General features: G+C 39.5%; 1 protein-coding gene across 8 annotated transcripts in view; it reads right to left on the bottom strand.

The window, feature by feature from the left end:
- The window catches only part of tshz2 (teashirt zinc finger homeobox 2), a 161,916-nt gene that overhangs the window by 8,556 nt on the left and 128,669 nt on the right, over positions 1–24,691 (bottom strand). For 7 of the 8 annotated variants that reach the window (XM_088081772.1, XM_088081774.1, XM_088081773.1 and 4 more), the window contains one exon: positions 16,638–20,197. The exons of the other annotated variant lie outside the window; for it this stretch is intronic. In XM_088081772.1, coding sequence (XP_087937898.1) covers positions 17,157–20,192 — 3,036 coding nt within the window. In that variant the 5' untranslated portion in view covers positions 20,193–20,197 and the 3' untranslated portion in view covers positions 16,638–17,156. Of the gene's footprint in view, positions 1–16,637; positions 20,198–24,691 lie in introns of those variants that run through there. 8 annotated transcript variants of the gene reach the window in all.

The raw sequence follows: 24,691 nt of genomic DNA, 5'->3' as shown, positions 1-24,691 counted from the left end.
ACCAGCTTCTTGTTTATTATCTTTTCATGTTTTCAAAAGAAATCAGACGTATTAACTCAGATTTTAAAGATTTTCATGCTTGTGAAAGGTGTCTGAATGCACAAGTGAAGTGATGGTTTCAAAGGGTTAACACACTGCATCTTGAGGAGAGTTTCAAAAGGGATTCAAGAACAAAAATTTCATTTTGTGAGGGACCTCATGTTAAATCTACTTCATACCATCAAATTACAGTGTGTCAGATTGATGGGAGATGTGTTTGTGTTTTCCCCGTCTCAAACTGTGTCCTCATCTGGGGCTGCAAAAGTGAGTTGCAGCAGCATGTCATGTCGCATTAACACAACCTGATTACCATTCCACATTTAATTGCAGTTATATCACAAAAAACTAAACACGTCTAACCAGATTCAGGCTCTTATGGGTCATTAGACAACATTCAGTAGTTTTGGGGTGGGTGGTGAGCGGTGGGCTTTTTTGTTGTTGTTTTATTCCGCCAGAGGCCCGTGGACTGCAGGCTGTGTTTACAGACTGAGAGAAATAGCTTAAATCTGCTGGCGTCAATGCTGATTCATGTCAAATTGAGTGACAGGTGACCCGAGAGCCGGCAGCCAGACAGTGAGACGGATTACAAGTGAGCAAAACGCCAACAACCTCTGGCCTGCTGTGGGGCAACAGATGACAGCAGAGGAGGGCAAGAGGTGGAGAGCTCTGTGCTCAACCCCCCCGTCCCTCCATCCATCCATCAACCCATCCCCCCTCCTGGCCACCATCCACTCAGCCTGACTGATGGACGGGGAAAATGAGAACATTCAGTTGTTAAAATAATACAGCTCTGTCAGACATTATGTCACATGGTTTACTTTTTAAGTATCACAGCTACTGCGGCTACACAAAAGGGGCTCATCCTGAAGGACTGAGGTTCTACCCAAAACCATGTGCTAAGGAGGAACGCTTCTTCTGAGGGGTTCTTCAAGGGGTCTTTTTGTAAGAATAAGAGTTTCATCAAGAACTAAAGCCATGGTGAGAGGAAGAGAGATTTATGGGTAACGTAGTCAATTACTATTTTAGAGCCTCCCTGGGTTCTAGGTGAAACCCTTGGAATAAGAAAGGATTCTCGGTAGAATACCCTGGGTGGTTTCTAGATAAATCCCTTGGAATATCAAAAGGCTCTCAGTTCTCAGTGGAAACCACCTGGTGGGTTCTAGATGAGAGTGTGTGAACATGAAAAGGTTCTTGGTAGAAACCCTGAGGTGGGCTCTGAATAAAACCCCTTGGAATATCAACTGTTTGTAGAACTCCCTGGGTGGGTTCTAGATGAAACCCTTGGAACATGAAAGGTTTCTCGGTAGAACCTCATGGGCTGGTTTTTGTTAGCAAACTTAGAAGGTGGAGAGGTTCTGGACAGAATCCTGAGAGAGGGTTCTGGGTGGAACCATTACACCATGAATAGATTCTCTGAAGAACCTCTCATAAGGATTGTGGATGGAACCTTTCACAGATGGTTCTAGGTATTACCCTTGATGTTGGGCTCTAGGTGGGTCCCTCCAAAAGGGTTCCAGTTGTAACCTTAATAAAAAGGTTTTGCGAGGAACCATAACGGTTTCTCCTGCTGGAACAAGCCAAAGAACCTTGCATGGTTCTATTTAGCACATTTATGTCTAAGATTGTCTGCTGACATCTGGTTCAGGTTTGGATCTACATCAGGTGAGGTGAAATTAATTACAGTAAATCTACAAAGCAGCAGATTGTGGAAATGCTTGTCAATCAATCAAGGTCGTTGTTTATTTTTATGTTCTAGCAGCTGCAGTAATTACTTTCCAGCTCAACACGAGTGAAGTGTCTCTGACTTTAAGGCCGATGCAGCTGCAAGTCAGGAAGTGATCTAATAATAGGAAGGTGTGAGCAGTATATGCTTGTTATGAAACCAAAAAACAGAGAGAGAGGAAAGGAAAATGCTTCAGCTGGCCTACAAATTCATAGTGGCAAAAAGAAAGCATTCATGTGCCCTTGTTGACTGCTGGCTGCAACCGAGCCAACAAACCCTGAATCCTCCTGACAGAGTCTGAGGGGTCCAAATCCAATCCCATCCAATTCTGGTTGTTAGTTTACAGCGAGGACGACCTTGCACAGCGCTGACAGTCAGATTCTTTCCAAGCTCTTTTGGGTTTTGGTCTTGGGTTTTATAATTGTTATACCTCACTGTGCTATGATTAACCCTTTGAAACCTGGATCAACATCACTTTTCTTGCGCTGCGTTCAGACATCTTTCAGTATCGTTTGTCTTCTGTGCATTTGTTTGTGTCTGTTTGTTTTCCACCTTCTTTTTTATCTTTTTTTAGAAATTTTTTTACGACTTTTTATTATATTATTGGGCCGCGTCTTTGTTCTCGCCTGCCAGGACTGCAGATGTGAATTAGTGTTAAGTTATAATCTGGTGTGGTGCATCAAATGGTAACATTTATGTTTTAAACTGGTCTCTTTTAAATAAAGACATTAAATAATTAAATAAATATTTTGAACTTTGAACCTTGAGCAAACGGGGCCACAAAAACATGGGGAAAATGTAATAAGCAACTTGGCATGAAATTGGCATATGCAAAAAAATTAGTAGATATTGAATTTAAAGAAAATATAATGTATTTTACAGAATTATTATAATTTATTTTAAAGCACTTATTCCCAGGTTAGTTCCTTGTTTTTGTTTATGTGATAATTTTCAGATAATTTTCTTTTATTTCTTTTTTAACAAATTTCTTGCTAATTTCTGTATCATTTTATGACATTTTATTATTTTTTTCTCAAGTTGTTTATTGCCTTCACATCTTTTTGAAAGAAATCAATCCAATTTGCCCAGCTTTCAAAGGGTTAAAGTATTAAAATGTTTGCAGCTGAAATGTAATGATTCTATATAATACGGAATATAAAGAAAAATCCACCCTCTGTAAATTCAGATAAAGTAGTAGTAATCACTGTTGTCCCCAAAATGTCCCCATATGGGCCAATCAGCAACAAATGTGTCACTTTATTTTGAGCCGTAATTTCCCCTTGGACCAATCAGTGTAATTCTAAATGCCAGAAAGCAGTGGCGAGATGCATCATTCTCCAAGTTTTGTCAAAGTGAGATCAGTCATGTCTGATGTTTTGTGTTTGACACATAAATGAGCAAACAGATGTTGCTGAGCTCCTCCTCGGGCTCGTCTGTGTGATTCTAAAAATCTGAGAACACAGCTGTGAGTTTCATCATTTTTCCAAGTTTTAGCAGAATCCAGCAAGTAAAAAAATACTCTGCCATTTTTCTAATAGGCCAATCACTTTGACTTTAAAAGGGCATCATATTATCTGCTTCAAAGGATGCTCCACTAGTCTTTTGTGGCTCTCCAGTTAACCTTGAATGTTACCTGTATTTATTAAAGCTGCTCTCATTAATGGTTTCATATTAAGTGATGACGTGGCAATGCATAATGTTAAAAGGTAACGTGTTGGCAAAGCCAAAGAGAATTATAAGCTACCAAATGCCCCTCAATTCTACGGGGCATTTCAGCATCTTAAAGCTGATTGTTTTGGTTTACATAACTGTAAATGCAACCAAGCCAGCAGTTAGCATTAAGGTTACCTCCAAAAATGGTTACTTCTGTCTCCAAAAATCTATAATGGCAAATGCCAAAATGCCAAACTCACGTTTTTTAAAACGCAGGTCCAAAAACCAATAGGTGCAACATCCTTTAACATCTGGCCTTTTAGTGCAATGAGAATGCATACGATCGACATTTACACCTAGGTCAAATGAGTCTGCAGCAGGCACGGGTATTTATCGCCGCCGGCTCCCATTGGCACTGAAAGGAACACAACAACCGGGTGAACGCGGTAATTTCAGCTCCTTAACTGGCAAGATGCAATGATGCACCGTCACTAATTACTTTTCGTCTCCTCCTAAGCAGCGCTAAAACACTGATCCAAATACATCTGCACTGAGTTTGAAAGAGAGACTGAGGTAAGAGATACAGTATATAAAGAGAAGAAACTACTGAAAAGACCTCTGTTCCTGCTGCTGTCGGTGTGTTCTCTGGCAGTGAGAATGCAGTCTATCACCTATTTTTAGCAGGTTTACTCGTGTTTGAAAAACCTGCATGCACGTGCTTATTTGGGGGAGAAAGGGATATAAGACTTACCTTTGCCAGCTTGCCAACAACATGACTTTCAGTGTATGCTAATGTCGCTTCATGTCTGTTGACTGTATAAACAGACAAACATCTGCTTACATGACAATTCAATGAAAATATGTTGCTGTGCTTTAAGCCTGTTTCTGCTGCCCCCATTTTGCCAAAAAGTCAATTCATTACAGTGTAAAAAAAAAAAAAACAAATAAAAAAAAACAGAGAGAAAGCGTTTGCTTTTTGTGCTTACACTCGTAACTTTTTTGAAGAAGAATGTTGTTGCTGCCCAAGTGTTATTATGTGATTTAAACAATATATTTTAGCATGCATATGAACCCTGGCTTATAGGCTACAGCTTTTTAGCATGCTTACTTTGGTGGTGGAACAAGCTTTTCTGCTTAACTGAACTCCTAACTCTTTTGACTGTAGGGAAAAGTAACAATTGTCTATCAGCAGCTGTGCTAAAGTTCCTGACCTCGTCCTGAATGTGCAGATCATTATCAAATGTACTTGATATCAGTCTTACAAAGCGTGAGCAGTCAAACAACCCACATTTTTACTGCAGCCAATGTTGACTGAAAATTGCACCAACAATACATCCAGTTGATGCCTGGTCCTACAGAAACTGCAGTCAATTGCTATCTTGTTCCTGTTGACACTGGCTGTTTAGTTGAGTTTATCTTTGAAGAACATTTAAAGCCCCCTTGTCACACACACTGGCACTCTCTGGTATCAGAGCCTCACAAAAATGGGTTTCTGTTTGGGCTAGAATCGCAGAAAAAGTGACTGGGTTTCTGTTTGCTCCCAGCAGTAAGTCTTTATGGTTCCTGCTAGGTTATGTTTTGTTCCTGAGAGCTGTGTGTCTGTTGTCCACACATCTTTAAGTGAAGGAGGTAGCTGGCAGCTCAGTTTCACAACTCTGGACCACATACAATACATCTACACTGAACAGTAGTTTCTACACTTATCTGTACAATGACCCCACACTGTGCGCTACATGGTCTTAACAAAGAGTACAACATTGTAATTGTATGCATTGTTGGACTTATGGAGGACCGTTAAAAAAAAAAACACCAAAAATTTATAGAAATCAATGCAGCAGACATTTACATTCTTCATGCAACTCAAACACTGATTTTTCAGTCAGAAATTGAAATGTGTTTTGCAAGTAGTAGCAAGTGGCAACCTCAGGCAAACCAAAGGGAAAATATTAAAGAGGCCCTATTATGCTAATTTTCTGGATCATATTTGTATTTTAGGGGTCTATCAGAAAATGTTTACATGCTGTAATGTTAAAAAAACACATCATGTGTCTCCTAGCCTTTGCTGCAGCACCTCTGTCTGAGCTTATGTCCCGCCTCCAGTCTGCTCTGATTGGTCAGCTGCCTCTCTCTATGCACATTATATTCTATTTGTTACATTGTGATGTCACATTGTTACAGAAGTAAACACTGCAACTCAAAGGAGCTGTGTCAGGCAGCTTGGGAGCAGCGCCTTCTGAAGGAGACAGGGAGCTCCCTTTGGCTTGGACTTTGGGCTTTATGACTTTGGAGACTGTTTATGAGCACAAAAATGCTACACAAAACAAGAAAGAAAAGGTAAAAACCCTAAAAGCACAATAGGTCCCATTTAAAAACTGCAGTTCCTCTAATGGCCACTTGAGGCTGGCTCCAGAAGCAAGTAAATCCCCATAGACCCCCATGTTAAATGCTCAACTTTACAGCAGAAATAAACACGTTTACAGCCTCACACAAGAAAGGGTTTCTATAGCTAATTTCAACATTCATGACAACTGCACGGGGTTGAATTTTCATATAAATCACCTGTTTACATTTTATTAAGACCCAAAGATATGCATATTTAAGGGCGGGCTGCTTTGAGTGACAGGCTGTCTGTTGATAAGGTCCTCAGCTTCTCAGTCAGATAAACCTCTCGCTCCTCCACAGCACCAGCGCCAAAATCAAATGTCATTTTTTGCTCCAAAAAAAACAAGATGGTGCTTGCTCTATGGGCCCAACGATGCAGAAGATACAGCTAATTTCACACTCAGGAAGTCAAACTTTTTTGGGTCAGTGCACCATGAGCAACTTTGGTAGGTATAAACGAGGACCCGCCTCCAGCCCAACTTTTTCCAGTTTAATTCAATTTTATTTATAAAGCCCAATATCACAAATCACAATTATTTGCCTCAAAGGGCTGTACATCTTGTGACATTCCTCTGTCCTTGGACCTTCATAGCACATAAGAACTATAAGAAATTGGGGAAATTAAGAAATTCAGCAGATAAGAATTCTTTTTTTTCAAATTTTACATGTACAGAAGTACTCCAAAGTCCTTTAAATGGGCATTTATGTGTAAAATCTGTGAAATTCCTCTTTAATGAGGTCGCATTACCACATTTTTACAGTGGAGTGAATAAAGGAATTAATATTCATTCAAAACATGAGTCACCAGACCTTTTAGCTTTATACTATTTAACAGAAAAATTAGGTTTGGTGAATGTTTTTAATATAATTGGACCTTTTCTTGAACAAAGAAACATAACAAACTGCTTCATTGAACTTTCCCAGAAAATGTTTTTGTGTTGACATTATTTGTTTCTACTTGGCTTTACTTTTTTACTTTAGTTCTGTCCTTGGCTGCTTTCCAAACATAACTGCTGCAACACACACAAAAAAAAGTCAAATGTGAAAGAACAAGTCAAAAAACTGAATAATCCAGTGAGTCAAATGGACGTCCACTCTTCATCTGTCTCCAGATCCAATATGTTGGAGCATGTTCTCAGATATAATCTCTATTTACAGCTCATCCATGGATTACACAAAGCACAATCTTGTTACACGAGTTGCACATGCTCGTACCGCCGCATTAAAGCCTCGTAATAAGCGTAGGTGTCACCCCTGTCTCTGGTGTCTGGCCATTTGCGTTTGCTCTGTGAGTCCAGAGATGCTTGGGAGGCACAAGCAGCCAGTCGGCAAGAATTAGAGCAGCGTCCATGATTGTGCTGACGTCTGCAAGGGGCTAGGCTGGAGATTAAGCCCAATAAAAATGTGTGATTTGTTGCTTTCATATTTGGAAGATGTCAGCTTCAATTTGAGCTAGCACGCTGCCTTGAGGCAGGCTGGGTGACAAATATGAAGGATGCACTGATGAACTGCTGGCAATCAAGTGTTAGTTCTCTCATCCACTATATGATGGCAATGAAAACCTCCACACATTGTTACACAGAGGTTTGGCCACGGATAATGCTATCAGTTTTTATTTATTTATATATATAATATCATATAAAAAAGAAAAAAGAAGAGGGTTTGATTTATTTATTCATCTTTGTTCAGTTGTTATGAATCAATTATTCATTTATGTTTCTGCTAAATGTTTCTCCTACTACGGAGAAATATGACGCTTCACAATAACATGCAGCACTTTCAGTGGTCATTGTCATGTCAACTTGTATTGATGAAGAAATAATATAAATTTTAAAAGATAATTTACATCTTACTTTAAAAAACAGCCATCAAAATCTCATATTGCACACTAAAAATCACCTAATTAAAACTGTAGTTTGGGATAATGCAGCACGGGTGCAACACAATGGGTTGATCTGACCTAATGTTAGTGTTATTCTTGTTATATTGTTGGGGGTTTATTTGCCCACATAAATACAGGATTGTCTTGACCCAGTGTTCGGCACAATGAGCTCAAGCTTTACAATAAAATTGTACCAAATTTATTGTTAGTTGTGCAAAATGATGCGCAAAAATACACATATTATTAACAACCACTAATAAATACTGATATTAGTTTAAAAAGAGCTAAACGATATTTTACCACTATATAAACATTGCATATTTTGATTAAATAACCCACAGCAACATTAAAAACCACAAACTCTGGGTCAGAATTATAGACTGTTTAAATAAGGGAAGCTTCCAACATGACATCACCCACTGGTTTATGGACTACCGTTTTAATCCAAAAGTTTGGCATTTTGGTCGCTGCCATCTTGGATTTTTGAAGCCAGAGGTGACCATATTTGGGGAAAAGAGCGGAGATAACTCTAGCTGCTACAGTGCATCTACAGTCTGGTTAACTGTGCTAACGGAAAAACAGGCGTACAGTTATTAATAAAATGTACTTAATGTAAAAAAAAAACGGAGCATCTGACTCCTTACAGCAGCGTTTCCTAAACTTCTCCACAATGTCTTCCTGCTGCAGCACAGCTGAATGAAATGATCAGCTCGTTATCAAGCAGCTTCAGGAGTTCATAACGAGCCGATCATTTGAATCAGCTGTGTTGCAGCAGGGAGAGCTCGAAAACATACAGGAATAGTGGTACTTGAGGAGAGATTTGGGGAAACGCTGCCTTACAGGGTCTTTAAGTACAACCAAATGCTGAACACAAATTTGACCAAAAATTTATAGTAAACTCTCATGAACTGAAAACTTAGTGAAACAGTGACAGCTACAGCGATGCTTAAAGACTAAATCAAGGTGACATCACTCTGTCAACCACTTCCACATGCAATGAGCAAACGTCTTTATTTCTCTCTTCATTTTCAGATGTAAATGTAACATTTAAAGTTATAGAGTTTAACACGGTGGTCTGATCTGACATTTCTGCTGAACTGCTTTTCAGCGTCTTGGATAAACCAAATCTACCGGCACAGCGGCTAAACAATGCAGGCTACTGCTCTGCTGTGAACTGCTTGAGCAACGTCACATTAAATAAATATCAGTTTAAGTGTAACTATATTTTGAATATTTTTTACTGTTTTATCTTACACATCAGTTGATTGAGGCAATGGTAGATCAGCAACTCCAGTGCTCTGCAGTGTCTGATGGCAAGTAAAAAGGTGAAAATATTCAAAATATAGCATAAACTGAAACTGATATTGATGTTTTTAGGTGGCCAATTGTAAACAACTGAGTCAGCATTTGCTCAGCACCATTTCACTTTATGTAGCCTACGTGGCATGGGGATTATCTATCCCGGCTGTTTTGTAAATAAACATCATGATTCAGTTGATACGCAGGTTACGCCATGCTTATGTTACCAAACATGCCCTGTCACCATGGTAGCAACGAACAGCACCCACCTGTCACTCAAAGCAGTGATGTCCTTAATCATGCATAACTTAAAGCCCTAATAACATTTAAACAGGTTAGCTATATAAAAAATCACCCCCTGTGCAGTTGTCACGAATGTTAAAATTAGTTATAGAGACCAAAACTGTTTTTAACATTTTTTAACATGTGAGTGTTTGATTGACTTGCTTTTAGAGCCAGCCCCCAAGTGGCCATTCAAGGAACTGCAGTTTTTGGCCCATGATGTTGGCTTAATTTTTCAGCCCGGAGGTTGCCATGGTGAAAACAACCCCTTGTTTAGGATGGTGTTGGGTACTGTGTAACATTATTAGCATTGGTGCTATATGACACAAATTGTGTAATCAAAAATCAAAACCTGGTTCACTGGTGAAGCTATAGAGTTAATCAATAACCCTTTTTAAAGTAAAGCAGTACCGAATATCTTTAATTATTAAGCAATCATTACAAGCGAATATCTAAGAGACAGAAAAAAAAAAACAGGGAGAGAGGATCATCTGAACGTCATTGGGAGCGAGGATCGACTGACTGTTTAAGATTCTGGAAGTTTGAAAACACCTCATGCATTATAACTGAAGCACTACCCCGAGTTCCCTGAGTTTAATCCTTTTTGCAAGTGCTTCATCAACCTTCAGCTTTTTTGACAAGACAGAAGTTTCAGCATGTATGATTAATAAGATACAAATGTGCAACTGATATTTGATAAATGACTTTGGTTTCATATTCATGATGTACAATGAATATGCAGCACCAGGGGCTTAGGCCTACTTGATTGATCAAATGTATTCCATTCATCACTTATTTTTGCTTAATTAGCATATTTGAAGCAACACCATTAACAGCGGAGGACTATGGGCTATTTGGAAGATATGATGTATGTAGGAGAGCAGACATACATGCATTCCTCTTTGTCTTGTATGAGCTCACATTCTCAGGAGGCTGAATTCATTATAAATCATATTTTACAGCTTATTATTTAAAAAAAGAAAGAGGTAGAGCATTTATAGGTACGTCGTTTATCACTGCTTTTATGCTCCAAGTATTTGCTCCTCCACATTTTGAAAATAATATCCCGTCAGTACATCTGCAGTCGCACAATGCAGGTAAAAGGACAAATGTTCTGATATCTGTGTGAGAAGAAATGGAGGGACGTAATGCTCTTTCTGTGAGATTTCTCAGAGGGACGTAATAACCTGAGGACTTTGGGGAGAATAAATGGGAGAAAAGGGAGTTAGGATGTGGGTCATTATAGCTATAAGTTCTAAAGCCCTTCATTAAACACATGAGCTAGTCATTACCCTGCTGCTGTGTGATGAACATTTCGACCCCCCCTCCTCCTCCTCCTCCTCCTCCTCCTCCGGTTTACAGGCCAGATGATGCAGAGAATCCATGCTTGTCTGGCACAGGGTGAAGCAAAGTCAGGCACAGTGTAAATGTTTTGTGTGTATCCAAGCAGGCAAATTCTGATGCACATTTGGCCTATTACAACACATCAGCGTCAGCGAGACGCACGCCAGCGCGAGCAAGGAGCGCACACTTATCATTATTTGATAGCATGTTTAATGACAGATTGACAAAGGATTTGCAAATGCGAGCTGGCGTCAATTTTGTCTAAGGTCGGGTTTCACTGCGTCTGCAATGCAACTGCGCTTATATGCATAATTTGATTTTTCAACTAGGCTATTATAACTTATTAGAGCTGTTTTAGAAAGTTACTCTGAGCTGGGACGTACTTGGGATGTTTTGGGTCAGACAGCGAGACGCAAGGTAGAAATCGCAATATTATATAATAAAAAGTGCCACGCTACAACAGGCAACAATGCACCACTGTCTGAAATAATCATAAGTAGATGTAACCATAATCATAAATAAAAATAACAAATTGCGATTATTACTGCTGCTGAATGTAGCTTTAGGATGTACTGCAGTTTAGAGGTGAACTGATAGTGGAATTCTGGGCCGATATCATTGTTTACAGTAATAATTTATAATCAGTAGTATATAACAGTGTTTTTGTCATGGTTGTCTATTTTGTTTTTGTTATTTTTTCCCCCTTTTGTGCCAGGAAAACAAAGAAATATTCATTATAAAGAAATAACAAGTGCTATTACGCTATCTTTAAATATGTGCAAAATCAATCATACACATTTATTAAACAACCGTTAATATAACCTTTCACATGAAATATATTGTTTAAAAAATAACTGCTTAAAAAGCCTTTTTACTACATATACTATATCATAATTCCCTCACTAATATATATTTTATATTGCTGTGAAAAATCAACACATTTTGTCTTCAAACAGCTGCATTTTTTTCAGGTCTCTTGCTAAAAACTTCAAGATAACATTGAAGACATTGTGATAGTGTTATAATTTACCTTCACACAATGCTCATTTTTATTTAATACAGCTTAAACACATCATAATTTAACTCAATGCAACCTTCAGTACAGAATCGTTGCTCACAATGTTGCTTTATCAGGGGAAAAATATGGTCCGTCCCCCGATGCTTCTATAGTAAGTTTACTGCATCTTTTCATCCCAGTGACGTCCTGGGGAAGATATTTGTCCTAAACACGTTTTCTATTCTCTCCAGAATGACAACAAGCCATTAGTCTCGAGCCCCTCTTTTTAGCCTGCGCAAAGTTATCTAATTTGCTGATAAGCTAATACCAGATAACGAGGTAAATATCTGCTGATAACAATGTTCAACCGATGAATCGCAGCATCCATACTGCAGTTCTGCGTGTTTTTTTTTTCCAAGTGGGTTTGCCATACCCCAGCAGAAGTTATCGTTCAACCATTGTGGGCAAAATCAATTTTAAACACTGCACTGTTTACTTCATTACTATCAAATGTATTAAAAAGTGGAAAATTCAATTATTATATGAGTCTTATGTAGGCTTGAGGAAGAAAACGTATTATTGTAATACCGTGCCAATAATAATACTTTCAGTCAGGACATGCATGACAAGGTCAATATGTCGTTTTACAATGGTAATTGTGGGAATAAACAATATTTTGCTAAAAAAGTTTCAGTATTTGCATGGAAACAAACATTTTTGGTGAAAATGGGTCGATTTCAACCAGCAGTAACTAATGTTGGCTATTATAGCTAAGTTACCTGCAGTTGATTAGCCACAAATTCACCAAGGGACCAACAATGGTGCTACATTTGTCATGTGACGTCTTAGGAAATTAATAATGTTGCGTTGCATGGTAATTTACTGTATGTAGACTGTAGTAATAGTAAGTAGATAATAAGTCGCACTCCATGGTTACAGCCTTGTTGAGACGTTTCTGAAGATTTTAAGTTATTGCAAAACAGTTTTACAGCTGGCTAATCAAAAGGTACTAATAGTGAAAACAAATAATATATGTGGGCTGTGGCTTTTCATTGGCTTCACAATATTTAGAGTGAATTCTTTAAGAAAACTGGTTTGGGACGAGACTTAAACAGCCATGTTTTATCAACACTTAACTGCCCAGTGCTAATGTAGAGGTATGAGACAAAAAAAACTTTTTTGTATAAACTGTGTCCATGTATGAGCATTTCACTGTGCTTAATATCTGTCATAATCAGTTTAAAACTGTGTGTGTGTGTGCGTGTGTGCGTGCAATTGCAGTAAGCCGCCTGTGTTCTGTAATTAGCCTTGACATGTTAGATATACGGTGTGATTAACTGTGTTAATATGCAAACATCCAAAATGAATTAATATAAAGCATCAAAAGAATTATGGGTTTATTTCACTTAATTACCTTCGATGTGCTACCTGAAGTATATCAGTATTTAATAACTCAGGTATTCATTCCTATTAGGAGAGCATTATGTACATCTGAAAAAACCAGAGCAGCTGATGTGCATTTGGATTTTCCACCCACTACAGTTTTATGCACCTCAAAACGATTCCTGATTGCACAATAAGACTCATATTAATCTTGCAAAGTTTGCTTTAAATTACAGCCATATAGAATTTTGTGTACTTACAATAAATCCCACAATGACTTTGACTTATTAGAGCAAATTATGGTCAGAGACAACTAATTTCCGTCAGTGATTGCACTGATGAGAGCATTTTTCTTTCGTTCGTCTTGGGTGAATCTCTCCTAGGTTGTGCCAAATCTCTCCTAGGTTGTGCTGAATCCTCAAAATGTACTGTAGCATATACACTGTATATATGTACGTGCTGAATGATGATTTGTATTGACATATAGAAAAAATAACTATTCATTTAAGTCAAAATAAAATAAAATATGTTCCCTATATGTTAACCTTGGGTGAATCTCTCCTACAATGTGCTGAATCCTCAAAATGTACTTGTAACACATATACTGCATATATGTGTTTAATGATGATTTCTATCGACACACAGGGAAAATTTTTTTATTTCAGTCAAAATAAAATACATTATATTCCCTATATGTTAGCCCTGGATGAATCTCTCCTAAGTTGTGCTGAATCCTAAAAATATACTTAGCATATAGTATATAGACTGTATATATGTGATGAATTATGATTTTTATCAACATATAGGGAGTTGCTTTAGAGTGAAAATAAAATAAACGCTCATTAAAAATGAAAGATTCTGTGGAGTATACCTCTTTTGTTCGGAAAAAAAGAATCATTAAAATTTTACTAATTCAACAAACAGCTAATAATATTCTGATGTTTTATTTTCTGCAGAGCATCCTGCAGCATCTTAAGAACAACGCCCGCTTCAGTTTAGAATAAGTTGCTCCTCTGAAACATAATGGCCCTACAGACAAATCAGAGATCCATCGGCGAAGAAAGGCACTAAATAATTTATAGCTTTAATCTGCTCAGTGAGGTGTGTGGTCTTTGACAGTAATTATAAATGCAGGGAGAAATTATAGCTGAATACTTTAACTGCATTAGGAGTCATCTGATGAACAACGTGATTGCCTGCTCATTTCCAACAATAGGGGGCAAGTTGGTGTCACAGCATTCAAATCACCACAGTGCCCATGTGCTTTTTCCCATTTGCCATCAAATGTCAGTTGGCTGTTATAAAATAGAGATTTGATGGGTGGAGGTAATTGAGGACTTGATTGCTTGAAAAGAGATGAATTGCATAAAATGTTTATGAATTTAGGAGGCAATTATTTTTAATAGCCTTGAAATAATAGAGCTGGAGGAAATATGTTTAATTGTTATGATACCATCTTGCAGCAACAGCGGCGGCGTTTGCAGGAAAGCAATAAAGTCTGACAAGAAGATGTATCTTTGAGGTGTATCTAAAAGTCATAAGAAGGGAATGCAGTGTGCTGTACTGTATGAGGATGTTGTCCTTTGTTGTATTGAGGGTCCCTAGGGAATTTAAAAACTTGTAGCAGATGAGGATGATATTGTGAATTAAAATATGAGATACTTGGGCAATGCTTTGCTTTATTGGTCTTTAATTTCTGAATATTTTCCTGATGACTCTCTATGAAATTTGCTGGAAAGGACTATGTAATTGGGTATTAATTAGAGGGAATATGGGATTTCTTTTGGGAAAGAAAGGCTCCATTTAAACCAAAGTGAATATTAATTAATTATTTATTTGTTATTGGTAACTTCATACTCTACATATGGTGAATTATATGGTTGCCTGTAACCAGAATTCACATTTTTTCAGGTTCAATTGACCTGCTGCACTGACAAAAAGACTCTTTTGGGAAATCATTTGTAATATATTGAATTGGAAGTGTTGCTGTTTTTCCTAATTAGTACCAAATATTTGTGGGAAATGTCCTATAAATTATCAGGAAATTATCTAATTATAATTAGCATAATATTAAAATTCCATATTAAATCGACTTTGTTGGTATATGTTTATTAAATGACGATCATTTCATCAGTTGACCAGCATGTACAACAATGATCTCAGATAATCAAGAAAATCTTGAAGAGATAATTCTGATCTTTTGAGGCGTAGTTGTATGGAGTACTTATTCATAGATAGTATATTATATATAGTAGATTTTAGTCAGCGAGCCTCCAGTTTGGAGAAGCAGGCTGAAGTCCGACGCAGAAGCTAAGCAATGTACTGCTGTGGATTGGGGTCAGCAACGAAACGTATTTTAACCACCTAAAAACTTCTATAATAGTTTTAGTATATGCTATGTTGAGTGTATTTTTACCTATGTTTTCATCAAAGCCACCAGACTCCATAGACAAAAACAGTAATTTAGACCACTGAACATGGGAGCTGCTGGTTTACTGCTTCTTCAATCCGTTCGTTAGTGTTATTGTGCGAATTGGTAAACGCCAAAATCACACAATAACACAAACAAAATAACTATAGGGTTCAGAGCAAGTTAAGGACTTTCAAAGACATTTCCAACGTTTATTTTTAAGGATAAATAGCCTTACTCCAACCATCAGTTGCAAGAGAATTGTGCAAAGTCACTCCCCCATCCACAGTCAGACACACACGGCTGCTTATTTACTGCAAAATCACTGCTCAGGTGCCAGCGTTTTGCAGGTTAGTGAAACCTCCTGGCGCCGACTATTTACTGGTGGTTACCAACTCTCTGCTGCTCTGAGCTCATAATGCTCACACAACACTAGAAAATAAATGCAAGCACAGCCTTTCTTAATGTTTTAGTTTGAAACATTTACTCAGTTATATTCAAGTCAAAAAATGTCAGATTTTCAAGATATGCCAGTACTTCAGCAATTCAAGAAGCTTGTGTGAACTCTGTAACTGTTCAAGGCAGCAGACCAGCAGCTCCTGTGTTCAGCGATGTTAAATCACTGTTTTTCTGAATGGAGTCTGGCATTGACGAAAGTGATGTAACAGCTTCATTTTCACGTTGGAAATCACTCTGACATCAAGCTTAAGCATTGAAAATACTCTCAGTATAGCATACACTGAAATTAATATTGTTATTTTTAGGTTGGACTGTTTTCAGGTGGCTAAAATACATTTTGTTGCTGACCACATCCACAACAGTACACTGCTTTGCTCTCATGTCAGACTCCAGCCTACTTCTCCAAACTGGGGGCGTGCCGACTGACATCGACTGTATTTAATACACTCACATGGATAAGCACCCCATACAGCCTCACTTCAAAAAATCTGAAGTATCCCTTTAATATCTCAATAATTTTATAAACAAACTCAAGTTGCTAACTTCATAAGCATCAACTTAAAAGAGAAAAAAGGATATACAGGCTGTTATCAAATGTTAACTCTTTATTTGAATAAGTAAAAAAAGGTGCAGGTATCACAGGTATCATCTGTCTTGCTGTTATCCTTGTTGCATGAAATGCACTGGTTTTTTTTTTGTCTAAAATATATTTACAAGTGAAATTTTCTTGTTTCCAAACCTTCCAATTTATTTTTTGAGTCATGTACAGAATCCGAGTCTAAACTGGTGATTAAACATTTATTAAAGTGCTTTTTTTTCTCTTCTATCATTGCAACACAAAACATCTTTACATAGCAATACACTGTACAGGTCTGCATGTGTGTTATCATGTGTCGGGCCACCTGTTTCAACAGCTGCACATTTCTGCAGGTGTACTGTATCACACAAGTTGTAAAGTACAATTAGTTCATTATTTTGTCTTTGAAATACAATTGAAACTTGACATATCATACAAATAAATAGTAGTCATAGCCGGGGCTATTGCATGCAAACATCAGCAATTATGTTTCTTCAAGCAGTAATACATTTCATTACTGGTGATGCATTTGAGCAGGGTGCAAAAGTATCTCTTAGTGTTTCCTTATACAATTTCTAACCAGTGTGTCTTTGCTGTACTCCATGAAATGTTTTAAATGATGCACACTACACAACGCTAATTGAAAAATGGTTGAAATATCTGACCCGTGTATTAAAATAAAAAAGGGAGAAAAAGGGGAAAGAAAGGTGACAATAATATGAAAAACTACTCCTTGTCCATTTCCACATATTGTGAATGGTTGTCGGGGGATTTGCTGTGAGTTTTACTCAAATGGAGTTTGACCGCGTGATTGCTCGCAAATGTCCGACAGCAGAGCTTACATTTGAACTTTGAGTCAATGTCCTCGTCTGTGACAAGAGCCTCTGTGGCCCTGACGCTGAGGGCCTTGGACAGTTCTGGCTCCTCTACCTTCGTCTGGTGCTCTACTGGCATTTTGCACATGTCTTTGATTTGGAACCCAAGATGGGACTCCAGATGGGAAATGAACGCGGCCGGCGACCTGAACTGGGAAGCACAGTCATTGCAGTAGAAGATCGGGTGGCCAGTGTCCATGTTCTTGAGAAATTTGGTCCCTCCAGTTTTCCGCAGCTGGTATTTTACATTTGCTAACCAATGGCTTATGGTGGTCATGGACAATCCGGTGAACTTGGAGATGTGCATCCGTTCCTGAGGGCCGAGATCCGAGAGTAGGTACTTCCCCTCAGAGGTTTGGAAAAGGCTGGAGGCAAACTGAGCTTGCAGGATGAGGAGATGGCGAGGATTCCAGTTCGACTGTCTGCCTTTGCGCTTGTGGACGGAGTACACCTCGGCGGACACGTCCTCAAAGCGCCTGACGTCTGATTCCAGTTTCATGGTTGGGATCCTTGATGGTATTGAGGGTTTTGGCGTTGTGGCTTTTGGAAGAACTTTGACCATATCTGCGATGTCCGACAGAGCGTACTTCTGCGGCATCGGAGTGGAGGGCTGGAGTAGTGAGGAACTCGGCTTGTTGTGTTTAGATTTCGTCAGATCTATCGGCTGGTCGTCGCTAACAAAGAGAAAAGGGTTATCTGGCCTTTTTCTTATAGTGTTTCCAAGCATTAAAGCTGGTTTCTCGCTGCTACGGTTAATGTCAGCAAAAATAGACTGGGTGTGAGCAGATAGTTTATCTACTCTTGAGTTATTGGGCTTATTTGCTTTGCCCAGATGATTGTTCAGAACTGACTGCAGTGCACTAAGAGGGTTTATGCCAAGTAGAGTTGGAGTGTCACTGAGAGGCTCTGAAGTAGTGCTGCGTCCATTGCTGGCAGAGGGGCTCGGTGTCTTGCCTCTGTCAGAGAAATCTGGGCTCAACTTCCCTTTGATCACTTCGCTCCCTTCATTCATACAGTCTGCATCAAGCTTTGAAGAGGAAGAGGAATCATCCTGACAATCGCTGTCATCATTCTCCACCAGATCAAACTTAATATTCTGACTTTCTTTACCATCGCTAATGCCAACCTTTTCTTTTTTGATGTCCTCATTTTGATGCGGTCCCTGGGGAGCCTCGACTCCCGAAACACCGTGGAATAACTTCCCCTTCGGGGCAATCGGCCTCAGCTTGTGGTTAAATGTCTGCTTTAGCTGAGTGGGGGGGGATGCGGAGAGAGGGGCACTTTTGATGATGCCAGAGAGCTGATAGGCGGCATGGATGCTCGGATAGGCACTCCAGCTTGGTGTCCCTGTTTGAGCTTTATTGATGGCGGAGGCCACTGTGTTGGCTAAAGATTTAAGAATGTCCCCTCCTCCTCCCGAGTCCTGTTCAAGATCCTCCTCACGGAGATAAGGGTACTTAAAAGCTCCATTGCCTGCCTTTTGATCCTCACTCTCCTGCTTGTCATCTTTAGCTTCAGTTTCTTCCATTTTGTCTGATGTACTTTCCCCCTGGCTATCCTTCTCACTGCTCCCGGGGGAAGGATTTTTTGGAGACACCTTTTCTCCCTCAGTGTCGCTCGCAGCAGGCTCAGCTAAACCCTGGATCTTTTCTATGGCCAGGGGGTCAAGCGCTAACTGTTTACCCTTTTTAGAGGCCGAGTTTGTGACTTTGATGAAGTGTCCAGTAACCATCATGTGTGTGGTGAGTTGCTGAAGGGTGTCATGGGAGCTCCCACACTCCATGCATTTAAGAATCTGAGACTTGCACGTCTCAAACTGCCAAGTGTAACTGGCTCCGTTCTGATAGCCGTAGCGATTGCTGTTGGCGTTTGAAATGGCGGCGGCCCGTTGTGCCTCAGTGTAGCCGGATAAACCGGTCGTAGAGTCGGGGGAGCAAGGTCTCGCCGTCTCAAAGGCCCGTTTCTTTGCTGGTGGCAACAATTTGGGTGTGATTACTGGGATTGGCTCTTTTAAAGGCACCTTTTGGTAATGTTTAGTTTTTATCATATGGACACTCAAATCCTGAAGCGAGTCAAAAGAGTGGCCACAGAACATGCACTTCAAAACTTTCTGCGCATCCTCTTTTCCTTCCATGTCTTGCAAATTTCGTTTCCTAGATTTCGAGGAAGAAGCAGAGGAATTACTCTGCTTGCTGTGGTTGTTGTCCTGGTAATGTCCGCTCTTGTTCATGTGGACCGTCAGCTCCACAAGAGTGTCATACGCAGCACTGCAATCCTTACAGCGAAACCGGCTGGCTCCTGTGAACACTGAGCCGCATGGTTTGGTGGTTTGCCTGTACAGGTGGACGGAGCTGAAGAGGTTAGGTTTGGATGCAGGCTTTGGGGAGAGCGTCTGCTGCAGGGTCTTGGAGAGAGCGTCCTGGTGCCAGTCAAACTCGCTCTTGGTACTTCCATTGGTGCTGTCACAGTTGGCTTTGCTGGTGTTTTTGCCAATTTTCAAGTCCATCCCTATCCCCGTCCAGTAGGAATCAGACAGAAAGTTTGCATAGGCTGCCCTCATCTTCTCCAAACTCCCACCCGTCTCCTCTTTATGCTTGGAGCCGCGGCTTTCGTCATCCCTTTGGCTCTCAGGCGGCGAGGAGGTTTTGAAGTCTGAGAGTCTGTCACTGCTGTCGCTGAGGTGTGACTCCAACTCGGCCTCTTGATTGGAAAGGACACTAATGGGAGAGTTCTGGTTGCTGTAAGTGTTAGTGCTCTTGTTGTCGAGCTCTCGGTCCTCGGACACTTTGGGGCTTGTCTTCTCTGAGCACTCCTCTTCAGTCTGAGTGTCGTTCTCGGCGTCTTCCTCTGGGATGGAATCTTGAAGAACGCCGTCTTCGTCGGGCATGTACACTAGAAAAGGAAGAGACACGGAGATTAATGACATTAAAACACACTCTGGAACAGCAGCTTAAAACAGTGTTTATACATAATTCTAGCAATAAATTTCAATGACCTGTTCTTGACTTTAAGGCAGGTTTTTAAGACCATACATTCTCTGAAACGACCATCAATACTCCTTATCGGTTCTTTTTCATGACTATATAATAGGTTTTTAAAATATATATTATTAAAAAAAATAATGAATTCAGAACAGGACTAGTACTGAATATTTAAATATAACTTAGGGACTGTTCTTTATTTATGAGAAGAGAGGGGATGGTACAAAAAGGGGGAGCCATGTCAAATATTTTTTTAAGCACTGGGGAGGGACTTTTTTTGGCTTTAGGGGAGGGACATACAACTTTAAATAGCTGCATGTTGTATTTATTTTACAGTTGATTCTTAAATAAAACATGAGGGCAAGTTTTCTTTAAACATTTTTGGCCATTATTTTTTTTTGGTAATTTTGGTAATTAAAAAAATGCCATTTTTTCATTTCTTTAAAATATTTTGTGATTTTTGTGGCGTCAAGAATAATTTTTTTTCGAGAAGTCACAGAAGTCATTTAATACGACATAAAGGCAGCTGCTTTGCGCCTCAGGAGGTTGGAGAGAATAGTTGGACATAATGTCTTTACTAACAGACTGCTGCTGGTGTAACGGCACCATGTGATTCACGACTGGCCATTGACTTAGTGCTGTGTCCAAGGTTTTTCTGGCGTCAAGTTGAGATGTTTACAACACTCATTGGCCACTGAGTGACAAAAGAAAATTGATTCTTCTGAGCTCTGCTAAGTGTTATTGTAAATGACCTATTCCATAGTGATTACGGATGCCTCAAAACTGCAATGAAAATGTGAGCCTTCTGTTCTGGGTAACATCTGAGCTTCCCTGGAGCCACGTGTGAGAAATGGCTTAACACAAACTCAGATATTTTAATGTCCCGCATCAATAAATTAAAATGCTCAGCTGAAAAAAAGATGAGAAAACATAACTTCAGAAGACACACAGCCATTTAGCAAAATAAAAATATGTTGCAAATGCTGATGCTGATGAAGATGTTGATCATGCTGGTGGAAGAGCTGATTCAATTATCAGTGTTAAAACCAGACAATTAAAAAAAGAATTCTAAAAATTACTGGCAATCTGTCACATCATTATATTTTCCCTGACAGTCTCATAAACAGCAATTACTTCTTTCATTATTCACCTGTTCATTCTCCCAACTCATAGAGCACAAACATTATTGCTTCAATTAACAGATAATTAAACAACAGTATTTCTAATTGACATATTTCCCATCATCCAATTAGTGGAATCTCTGACTCAGCATTGAGGGTTTTTTTCACGTGGCTGCAGGGTCTGCTCGGCATAATGTGAACGCAGCCACAGAGCGTTAAAGTGTCCTTTCTGACAATAACTATTTGAGATTATTTAAAATCTAACCACCCGGTGAACCACACAACAATATCACAACCAGTGTTTGCATATCTTCTGAAGGCATCCTGCAATAAATGCAGTTTGTCAGTGTTGTCACATTTTTGAGATATTTTCCGCCTTGTAGTCATGCTGGAAAATGTGCATTTTGGGAGAGACGTGGCAGATGTGCTCTGAGTTAAATATGAATAGGACATAACAGCCCTGTCCAGGCACTTATGCATTTCATGTGGTTAATATTTCTCTTCTGAATAGAGGGCACTCCATGAGAGGGATGGCTGAAGCCGAGCACTCAGGAGTCCCACACCGGGCGGCCCATAGAATGTCTTCCCTTTTTTGCCTTCTGAAAATAAGACTTTTTTTTATCAATATTTCACAAGTGCCTCAAGAGAAACCCTGGAGGTGAATTGCCTGCCAGCTAATGGATGGAGATGGGATTCGGACTTTCAAAACAAACATGGAGAATGGGGGCCTCGTGAACAAGAGCCTGCACACACACACACACACACACACACACACACACACACACACACACACACACACACACACACACACACACACACACACACACACACACTACACTCGCACCCAAGAGCCCCGATGTGCTGTGACCTTGATCCACCGCAAGAGAGATGTTTTGATTGGCCAACCGAGATCGGTGATGGCCTCCAAAACACCCTTGATGCTGGGGGAGAGAGTTGTCAAGAGCACAGAGGTATGTTTTATTTATAGTCTTATATATAGTATTCACAGTGAAGGAGAACACCAATGGCTATGACAAGCTCCAAGTTGATGTCCTCTCTCTTCAAAGTCGTCACTAAAGCTGAGGGACTGGGAGGAACGTACACCAAAGTGGGGAGATGAGCATTTATCTAGTCCAGTGAGGGTTTTATTGAAATGGTCCGTTCCTTGTATACACCATCATGTAAAGGCTATTTCCTGCATATTTTATGGGGCTTGAAATTCACCAATACATGCGGTCAGGGACAAACCGATGTCACTCCCAACCTGTCAACTGGTCGGTGGCCCATGGCGTCAGATATTATTGCACCAAGGGAACCTTTAGCGGCAGCAAAAGACACACAAGGATTCTCCAAGCAACTACCGTAATATAAAGACTGAGAGGGTCTGCAAAGGGCGGCAGAAGATGATGTGGATGGAAAAAAAACTTTCATCCAGCAGGCCTCTGTGTGTGAAACAAAACGTCAATCAAATTATCGTAATGACATAGTGTGCAAGTATGTTTGGCACACTGTGCTAGAAACGTGATGTTCATTAGTAATAAACTTTAGCCAAACTATGATGTTTTTACACAACAGACGCTTTTGTTGTCTTGACCTTAGGAGGTTAACCTAAAAACTAAGCTTTTTACCTTGTCCGAAGTTTATTTAGAAACCAGACTGTATGCTTTTAACAAGCATAAAACGGTACATTTCCTGTTAAAACCCAAAGTTTATTTTGAAAAGACGCATTTAAAGAGAGTGAATTGTCACGCTTTCCCAGGGTGTCCAAAAATGATGATGGAGGGGTACCTTGAGCGTCTAATTTTGACGTGTAGGGCCACTGACCGAGTGTCAGCATTTGATGAGTTGGGAGTGAGAATGTGTTGTCTGTGGAGGCTCATTGCAGAAAACTCAGCTAACTGCTTGTCTTAAGTGTAAGTTTCAAGGATTTTAAAAATCCTATCCTTTTATGGCTAAGATTGTCCTCTCAGGCCTCTGATCTTATTGTATCTTGTAAATCTGATTCTTCAATTGGCACTCATCCTGTCACCTGTGTATCTTTGATTAGAGCTTACCCGTAGACATATCGAGATGCACAAGCCATAATATCTCTCACTGGTCATTGGCTAGCTCGCTTTCATGGACAAAAAAAAAAGATGAATGTTCAAATTTGGCTACAAAGAGTTGGAAGTACTAAATGTGCTGGTGGAGGGGAGGAAACCCCACCTTTTCAGGAAGTTTCTTTTTCTTTAAAGCATTTTCGTATGGTTTGAGTAGCCTTTCAATCATAATATTTCAGCGTTCATGATGTTCCCTATCTTCACTGTCACTGCCATACAGGCCTAAAAACAATGCTGCAACAATCTTAAATTTAGCATGGGGTCTGTGCCATTCTAACTTAGGATTCCTAATGTTGCGTTCACATGCAGTCAGTAGACAATAAACTGCTGCTGGGAGCACAGGAAAAACTGAATAAAAGTCAGACAGAATGGCAGGATGGTAAAAGGAAACATGCATGATGATATGTTGCAAAGGCAGTAACATATTGTTTACAAATAAGGAAGCTAAATATATCAAATGAAATCATTTTGTGTTAATTATTTTCTGTAATATTCCAATAATGACCAGGATTTGTAGATTTGTTTTCTCCTTGAGTAAGGGAGCTACATAACATCCAGTTGTATGTTCGTTTCTAGAGGATGGCAAAAAGATAAAATATTTTAACTTTTAACATCTACTATTGCCCATATTCTACGCCAGCTTCTCCTAATTTTACCTTCCATTTTTCCATGTCAACGCCAAATAAATTGGGAAACCCTAAAGTAAGGATGGTTCTGTAACAGCCAAATTCCTAAGATAAGATTTTTTTCCCCCTTACTGCAGTTAGGAAACATGTTTCTGTAATACCAAAAATTCAAAATGTTATCCTAAACTGAGATAAGACTGCATTTCAGAAGTTCCTGAAATGAGGCCCCAGTTTCACCCTTTCTGCGTGTAAAATATAGACAAAGATTAAGTACCATTTTCCTTGAAATATCCATTTACATGTAGTTATATCAATTTGAATGTGAATGTTTGTGTCTTATCGTAGTATTTGAGGATGGAATTGACAGAGATTAACAGCTGCCCTTCCTGCTGTTCTACGCCTTTCTATCAGATGCCCCAAGTTGCAGACATCCAGAGGCACCAATTAACCTTCTGGCAGGGATCACTCCGAGATACCCGCATGTCTAACTCTGCTTCTCACACCATTTGTAACCGTGCTTTGCCAGCTCTTGGTCTACCATGATACTGTTGCCATGCCA

This window comes from Plectropomus leopardus, chromosome 9 (assembly GCF_026936395.1).
Source record: "Plectropomus leopardus strain MGB_pleo_1.0 chromosome 9, ASM2693639v1, whole genome shotgun sequence".
Classification (NCBI taxonomy): Eukaryota; Metazoa; Chordata; class Actinopteri; order Perciformes; family Serranidae; genus Plectropomus; species Plectropomus leopardus.
Note: the sequence above shows the minus strand (reverse complement) of the source record. Positions and strands in the feature narration are given on the sequence as shown.